Source organism: Rhopilema esculentum, chromosome 18 (assembly GCF_057945365.1).
Source record: "Rhopilema esculentum isolate cy_ngs chromosome 18, ASM5794536v1, whole genome shotgun sequence".
Taxonomy (NCBI): Eukaryota; Metazoa; Cnidaria; class Scyphozoa; order Rhizostomeae; family Rhizostomatidae; genus Rhopilema; species Rhopilema esculentum.
This window is the reverse complement of record NC_142832.1, coordinates 5,543,517-5,552,522: the sequence shown is the minus strand read 5'-3', so window position 1 is coordinate 5,552,522 and position 9,006 is coordinate 5,543,517. Positions and strand designations below refer to the sequence as shown.

The 9,006-nt window shown below is 36.6% G+C and overlaps 1 protein-coding gene across 1 annotated transcript in view; it reads left to right on the top strand.

Annotated features, from left to right (window-relative positions):
• The window catches only part of LOC135681003 (1,25-dihydroxyvitamin D(3) 24-hydroxylase, mitochondrial), a 28,148-nt gene that overhangs the window by 17,743 nt on the left and 1,399 nt on the right, over positions 1-9,006 (top strand). The window contains exons 2-9 of the mRNA XM_089113625.1: positions 979-1,071; positions 3,316-3,509; positions 4,488-4,763; positions 5,462-5,559; positions 6,146-6,312; positions 7,328-7,406; positions 7,626-7,788; positions 8,623-8,666. Of these exons, the coding sequence (XP_088969751.1) occupies positions 979-1,071; positions 3,316-3,509; positions 4,488-4,763; positions 5,462-5,559; positions 6,146-6,312; positions 7,328-7,406; positions 7,626-7,788; positions 8,623-8,666 (1,114 nt within the window). The remainder of the gene's footprint in view (positions 1-978; positions 1,072-3,315; positions 3,510-4,487; positions 4,764-5,461; positions 5,560-6,145; positions 6,313-7,327; positions 7,407-7,625; positions 7,789-8,622; positions 8,667-9,006) is intronic.

The window sequence follows — 9,006 nt, the reverse complement described above, 5'->3', positions numbered from 1 at the left end:
GAGCTCGAAAAAGCGTTGCCTCAAAAATTCATCAAAACCGCTTCAGACTTTACGAGACCCAAAAAAACATCTCTATCTCGTCAATTCTAGTTGATTTAGAAAGTTTCAGCCGATTCCAAACAGTTTTTCGAAAGTTATTGCGGGACACCGACTCATCAGATCTGAGTTATAAGGCTTCAGTATGGAACTCGAAAAAGCGTTGCCTCAAAAATTTATCAAAACCGCTTCAGACTTTACGAGACCCAAAAAAACATCTCTATCTCATCAATTCTAGTTGATTTAGAAAGTTTCAGCCGATTCCAAACAGTTTTTCGAAAGTTATTGCGGGACAGCGACTTAGGTAAGTTTCTACTTGAGGGGTTTCCTCTGAGTTTGTTGTCGTTTCCTACAACTGGCGATTTTTGCTGTTATTTGATCTAAATTAGAGATACTTTGCTATAAGGGTAGGTTTTTTGTACTTTTAAGTCGATTTAGATGTTTCACTTCAAGTATTTCGGTGTAGGTCGCTTGAAATGAGGGCCTGCTACGACATCGCGAGGGTCGGTCGCCATTTCAAACTTGGATCGTGTCAAAAAATTTGGAGGTTTTTTCCTTATTCTAGCGATAATTTCGCGTATCATCTAGAAACAACTATCAAAACCAACGGAAAATCCAGCAAGGTTTCTGTCATTCAAAGGCCTTTTGGCTACTTGCTTTACTTTTTTTATACGAATCGATTAAAGTCCGAATGTCTATTTGCAATGAAATTTAGGCCGTGTCAAAAAATTTTCGACTTTTTTGCTCACCTTTGGAAGTATAGCGCATCTTATTATGAACAAGATACATGAATCAACAGAGAATCCAGCCAAGTTTCTCTCTATGAAATATCTTTTTAATATATTTTATAGTTTTTTTGTAAGAAGCAATCAAAGTCCGAATGTCTATTCGAATGTCTATTTGAATGTCTAAACGAATGTCGCACGCTAAATAGCGGAACGAAGGCAAATACCCTTTCAGAGATTTTAGTTATGCTCTTGGGGAGTTCTTTGAAGAGAGGAAAAACCTTGGCTTGCAACCGTCTATAATTGAACTGTAAGTTTCAAAGTCCTTTTTTAAAACCAACTGTCCAAACTTTTCTTTGTTATCAATGTGAAACCAAGGATTAAGTTCTATTCTGTGGTGAAACTGCTCTTGTTATCATACATTTCATTCAATCATAAGATTTTTGCATATAATTTGATATGACCAGCACTCCCCCGGTCTGTGTAGTATGGCACTTTTCGACGAGATCTCCGGTGTGCACGAGCAAAAAGCCTGGTGTGCCGGTGTGCACCACCAAACATTTCTGGTGTGCTGGTGTGCACCAGCTATTTTCCCCTGTTGTGGTTAAAGTTTGTAAATTTGAATGTTACCGTAAAAATGCGAAGGAGCTTCACATGCCTTCTTCTTTTGCCCGCCCTTTCTTCTTTTTGTCTGGGTAATTCCAATAGAAGCCACAGAATTTTCTATGGGACCACAACCAGCCACGCCCATCTTAGTTGCCACACCCAAAAATACCTGGTGTGCAACAGGTTTTGCACAAAAATATCTCCGGTGTGCACATGCCATACTCTGCAGACTGGGCACTCCCCAGGGCCAGCGAAACGTATTTGGAAATGGGGGGGCCAAAATATCAAAGTCTTGAAAGGGCTTAGGAAAGGCAAGAAAATTCTTAGAATTGTGGTGTCTTAGAGATGGCCAGGAATGGAATGGATTAGCCAACCGATCAAGCTCTGAAGTTTTCTTGATCTGCCCATACTTTATTTCGCATATCCTCAAAAATGTTCTTTCCAGCTGTTTCTTTTCCTTCAACAGCTGAGTTCTTTCTTTCTTGTAATGTTTCTGAGCAGGTTTAGGCAATGGAAAAAACGAAACTCCGTCAATTTGTGCTGGCACCAAGTTATTCTGAACTAGGTTTCTTGATCTGTTTGCTAAGCCAAGTTGTTACTCGTTGTAAAATTTAGACAATGATCGATTTCTTCGATCTAATTCCCATATTCAATTTTATGTATGTCTTCTATGGTAAAGACATAGCAGCCAAGGTAAAGCAAAGGACACATTTAAGAGAATACTAGGCAAAGTTACTTACAGAATCATTTACTACATTTATTTCCACTTTTGCTTAAAATCCTTCTTTAGCTCTGCAGAAAAGTGGGGGGCCGTGCCCCCCCAGCCCTGCTCTCTTCGAGAATCACACAACTGTGCATTCTTTATTTTCTGATGCAGAAATTCGTGAAATTTGGCAGGCGCATTGATAAGAATGAAAGCTCACTGATATAGAAATTTTGTTCTTTGTTCCGAAAAAACCAATGAACGGGGTGACAAACTGCCTATAATTATTAGCAGCGAAAATTACCAGATTTGTGCTTCTTTTACGACACTTTTGTGTTGGAGGGCGGGGGCGGGCTAGGGCTGCAAATGCGTTAATGCAGCGGGTTGACTAGCAAGGATATAATTGAGGGGTGCTCAGACGGCCAGGTCGATAACGCAGAAAATGCGGAACACACGGAAAAGTGGAATTTTTCTTTAAGCCTCTAAAAAGCAAATACAACAACAAGTTAAACAAACCAACAGAGTTCTTTCAAAAATTGAAATGTATGCCTTTATTTTTCAATGAATGAGATTGTTCTATTAGTTTTTTAAGGTCAAGAGGAAACTTTACACAAAGATGCCCCCTACACTACTAGATATGAGAGCCAGCCCCCCTCCCCAAGAATGCTACTAATAGTCTTAAACTTTGATTTTATGAATAAGGAAAGATTGTATTGTAAAAAGTTGAAACCAGAGAGTGTTCTCAATTTTTACATTGGGGAGGTCTGAAATTAGACAATTTGGTGCATTTTGGGATTTGAGAATTGTTCTTCAATTAGTCATTATGTGGTAAGAGCCACAAAGCTTATCAAAAATTTGAAACTTTGACTGGTTTGCTTGTAAAATGTTATCTTCAGCCCAGTGGGGACACCTGGTGGGCAAAGGGGGGTGTAGCCCCAATATCTTTAAAGACAATCGTATTTTGTTCTAAAACAACAGGCAAATGTGACATCATCTTATCAAAACAATAGGCTTGCCCCCTAATATTTGAACAATTGTCTGCCACTGCTTCAGCCCCCAAAATTCAACTCATGACATACAATGGAATCTAGCTATAAGTGTTCTCAAGAATGGAAACTAATCATATCTGGCTTTTTATAGAAATCATCTGACATCTACTGCCTATCCTGATATCAAACAATCTTATTGATGCATATTTTGTAGCTTAAAACTATACTACATGAATTTATTCAATTATATGCTTAGGAATGGTGAAGAATGGGCTGCTCTGCGTAAGATGCTTAGTGGCCCAATGATGAAGCCAATAAATGTCAAAGGATTTTACCCAGCATTCAGTTCTGTTGCACTAGATGCAATTGATAGTATCAACACTATTAAAGGCCAGGATGGAATCATACAAGATTTCAGAGAATCAGTCCTTGGCAAATGGTCTCTTGAAAGTACGTTTCTCTGTTAGTCTGCTATCTACTCAAATCCATTCTAAGACCACATTTTGAGTCAATAGTTAAAAGGATATACCCTAATCATATTAAAGGAATAGGAAGGCCCTGTCATTATTTACTAGCTATTATTTACTCTCACTTCAGCGATATAGTAAGGAAAAAGGTTCTTACCACAAATGGTAAACATGCCAGTTGAGCATCAGACCTTTTTAGGATAAAATATATATGTTGTACAAATCATACTAACTGTTGTTGTGTAAGTAATGAAAAGGCACAAAAGCAAACTGCTCGACGGACAACAATCTAATACTTGCAGCAAAAGTCGATTAACTGTTGAAAATAAAGAAATACTGCAATGCGCAGAGGATTGATAACTTTTACTTAATTAAATTATAGATAGCTAATACTTTCCTTTTTAGATGATCTGCATCACTTTTGCTCAGGAGGATTCTTGTATTCTGGGACAAAATATTAGATATCTTTGATTTATTTATGTTTGTTGTTGTTTATTCTCGACACATAGGAGATTTGATTTTTATCAATATTTAAAAAAAACTCTCAAAATGTGTTTGGACAGTATAGGTTTTGTACTTAATTATCCTGGATTTTAACAGTTTCTGATATTATCCCAATCTGATATTATCCCAATCTGATATTATCCCAATCTGATATTATCCCAATCTGATATTATCCTAAGCTATAAACCTCCTAGCCTTTTCAACCAAAGATTGTGTTAATGTCGCTAGAAAATCGTTAATGTGAACAAATATTATAACAAACATTATGGTTTTGTTAAACTTAAAGTACTGTGAGAAATGATTCTCCAAAATGCTAGCATTTATATGCAACTGATGAATGTTTGGAACTTGATGAACGGAGTTGCAGAGGTGCATGGAGAAATGTAATAAAATCTCTCCCAATCTACTATTATTTTGTTTCAGCATAAAATTACCAGAGTTACTTTTGCTTTTTTAGCAATTGGAATGTTTGTATATGGAATGCGAATGGGATTGTTGGATAAAGATATGACAGAGGTGTCCCATACATTTTATGAAGCCATAAAAGTTGCTCTTGTAAAGAGTGCATACTTCTCGAGTAACAAAATGCTGAAGTATTTATATCGCTCCGATTATAAGCACTTGAAGGCGTCTATTTTAAACTGGTACAAAAGTGCTAACGTGTATATGGAAAAATTTATGGATCAAGTGAAAAGAAGTCACAGCTCTGGTGAACCTTTGGATCCACTGATCAGTAAGAAACACAGTTTAATCAAATTAATAGCACATGCTTAATACAACATGTAATTGATTATCACTGACAATAAATATAACTGGCAGTCCTTTTTTTATTTTGTCAAATATTTTGTCATTATTTGATAAACATACCCGTATAAACTTCCACAAAGTGAGAATATTCTCTTAACTGATAGGGGCTCTGGCCCCCCTCCTTCACAACCCGGCCATTTCCGTCCCTGCGGTAGTCTATTAAATACTGTTATTGGTATTTCTACAGATTTTGAGTAGCATGAGTCTAAGTAATCAGATATGAGCAGTCTTCTCGCTAAGTTAAATGTATCATAGATGAACTGACGAGGAAGTGTCTGAGCCCAAATTTTATTTTTACCTTTTTCTGTGCTACGATATTTCTTGAGACATTTCTACGTCTTCCTTTGGTGGTATTAGCTTTTCACCAGTATCTTCTTACTTGAGAAGCTGTTTCCAATCAGCATTGCCATTATTATTTCAAAGACAAAGTCACCAACCAACCAGAAATGACAATCATTGTCGATATTTGTAATTTTCTAGGGTTTTCAAGTCATAAATACACGAGTTCAGTATTACGTGATCGTTTCCTAATCTTTTTACAATTCGTTGAAGGAATTTTATGCAAACAAAAGTTTGAACATTGCAATGAAATATTCTCCAATATCTTGTTATTTCTATTTACAGGCAGCTCTTTGATGAGTTATATGATGTTCAAAAGGAATCTTGATCCAAACGAATGTGCTACACACGCAGTTGAAATGTTTGGTGCTGGCTATGATACGGTAAACTTATCCAAAATGTTATTGATCGTTTTATTTCTTTTTCATTCTTCTCTCCTTCTCCTCCTTCTTCTTCTTCTTCTTCTTCTTCCTATTCTTCTTCTTCTTCTTCTTCTTTTTTTTCGACTAAATATATTTCCATTATTACTCGATGCAGTTTAATATTGCTAGACAATTTTGCTTGATAGTGTTGTTAATATCACATAGCTTATAGTATGTTTCTCACCTTTTAAAGGAAGCGAACAGCAAGATTCTCTCTTTAGTGGAGGATCTTTTATAACTATGTATTGAGGGGTCTGTTTCCACGCTGTTATTGTTAACCCTATCAAACTTCAACGCACAGCATATTTAATAATTAATAATTAAACTTTCTGCGTTTATAATGTTGCCATATCGAAACATTGTATTTGTGCCCACACTGTGTAAAAGTATTCCTCTCACAAATGTCTAGGAAGCATTAGTTTCTAGAGAATCCGACCTTGGATAATTTTGCACGTCAGTTTGATTTTTGAGTTTGTTGTCCAAAAATAATGAAAATATTCTAACTTTCTTCAGCTATCGCTCTATTGTGTTATAATTACATTTACAGACATCGATCTCTATTACTTGGATATTGTACTGGCTTGGTAGAAACCAAGATAAGCAGGAGATTCTGCTTCAAGAGCTGAATGAAAAAGTCCCGGATGACGGTATGCTTACGGATCGCATTATTCAGAAGATGCCATACCTAAGAGCCTGTATCAAAGAATCAGCGAGGTATCCAGTGGGCGCACCATATCATATTGTTTTTGTCGTTTTTTGTTCTGTGTATTTATAGCCTACACGATTTTGAGTAAAGATAAGGAAATTCTTTTAAGTTTAATCTCTCAAGTATCAAGCTTAATGTGGTCTTCAAAGCAGTTGCCTGTTAATCGTATTTAGCGTGAAACTCGGGGTTGTCTTTCGCCAAAGTTTGAACAGCCCTGCCTGACAACTATATGACAGACAAGTAAAACAGTATTTTTCATTTTTCTGCAACCTATACAATTGTTCCCGGGTATTCGCGAAAAGGGTCCATCTAGTGATTGGTTTGTAATTATTCAGAACTTTGATTTTTCACCTTTTTTAGCTTGGGTTTAAATCGAAAAATTGATAGATGTAAAAACTTTCTTCCTTCAAATGCTAGAGGTGGTTTATAGGTTTCAAAAAATTTGCCGAAGCTCATAAAAATGGGTCGTTGGAGAGATAAAATGATCGCAAATACTTTTCCTATTTCCTGAATCTGTTCCTATACAACGTAGGAGCTACTGTCTTTGAAAGAATGAAGTATTGAATGAAGCGTGGACCACGATGAAAGAGAATAATTGGCACACTTTTAAAAACAGGGGCGAAGTCTGTGCAAACGAAAACTTTTTGCAACCACGCCCTTCAGATAAGTTTAAAATGCATTTCAGAATATTTCTTGCAGTAATTTCCTTGCAATCGTTTAAGACATTAATACAACTTCTCGGCATACTTTTGCTACGTTTGATTAGAGACCCTGGGGCGATTTGCCCCCTTGCCCCCTCTGTTTCGGTTACCCTGGACTCCAAGTGAGCATCCAGTTAAGCAGTTTAGAAACCAATAATTATTCATGCAATTAAATATGCATAGCTATGCTGATCGTGTACATGATGCTGATCGTAGCATTATGATGCACAATTATTATAACGATGCGTAATTATGCTGATTGCAGACAGTCAATGAAAAATCGGGAGATAAGTTGATAACATTTCCTTTTTTTATCCCACAGGCTTACCCCTTTAGCATTTGTGTCAACCAGGATATTTGAGGAAGATATTGTATTACAGAATTACATTGTACCAGCAAATGTAAGTACAGAAACATGAAAGGCGGGAATACTGAATTTAGAATCATTATTTTCCCTTGTATTTCAAATTAGGATTTATTTTTAGGAAGATCATCTAGGGAGATATTCTTTAATTTCACAATTCAGTTTTGATGTGCTGCTAGCTTTGCCGGTTATGCAAAAATATTAAAATTATAAAAGATTAATTTTCGCACAGAGATATGTAGCTACTTTTTTTTAGACACCGCTCATGATCAGCAATTATGCAATGGGAAGAGATGAAAAGATTTATCCCAATGCTACCACGTTCCTGCCAGAGAGGTGGCTGCGCGAAAAAGAAGACAAATCAGACATAAACCCATTCGCGACTTTACCTTTTGGCTTTGGGTCACGTTCTTGTTTAGGTAACACTTTTAGCTTAATTTTGCCTTCTTCGTAGCATGGATTTTATCACCATGAGCAAGGATGAAGTGCTATAAAAGGACATTTTGTGACAAATTTCGTCATGAAATAGCATAAAGCAGAAATGATTTTGTTAGCATAAACAAAGACGGCCCAACTCTTCTGAGCCTAAAGTGAATACAAACCCTTAAACAAGTAATCTTTATGGGTAGAGCTTAGCTTTTTATCTCTGAACGACGTGAAATAAATATATTTTCCATCGTGTTCTTTCGGACCCTTATTCTGACGTTTTATACTCTGAGGAGTGTCAGACGAAGAAGCTTTTGATAATTAGCAGAGCAGAGCCCGGTCGTCTTTTCATCTAGCAGTTTTGGAATAAATCAAATACATCATTCGCTTTAAAACCATTGTTTATTTTTTCCGCTAGTCTAGGAGTGGTATGCGTACGTACGTTAGCTGTCATGTGACCAGATGGTCTAATTGGAAATGGTAGCTAGGTTGTCTTTGCATGATGCCACCTTAACTATTGGAAATCCAGTTTTATCACCCCAACCCCTCCATTCAGCATTTTTCATTTGGGATTCGATCTGTGTTGATCGATAATTTGTTAAACTTGACCAAGAAGTTTTATCTATGACCATGACAAACAAACCAAACTCAGATTTTGTGATAGTTAGAGGGTGATGGTAGTCAACCTTCTGATAGAAGATGGTACCAGATGATGATGACCAAGAATTGCTTTTTGTGAATTCACTGTTGATGGATAGCCGATGAACTTCACTTACAGCAATGTCAATCCAGCCCTAGGCTTTATTTGTCCTTTTTCTTCGTTTTAGGCCGACGTATCGCAGAGGCAGAGATGCAAGCCTTTACTGCTTTGGTTAGTATGTTTTCTTGTGCTTTTTCTTTCTTAAGGGTTTAAACAGAAGTTTATGCAGGCTGTCAACCTAAGAAGTACTTTAGTATGTGGTTTATAAGTTTTACCATTGTTTGCGTGTTGCAATTGAATTTCATTTTGCTTTTAATGTTATTGTTAATTTTGAAACTTATCTTAAAGGATAATAAGAGTTGGAGCTTGTAAGTTAAATTCATGATTCGATGTAGTTTCATCATTCTGTTAAGTCTAAACTGAGAACGGAGCGGTGAACTTCATTCTGAGGCCTGAACATATGCAAATCAAATGAGGTTATTTTCTACAAGAGAGGCTTTCAAGCACCTAC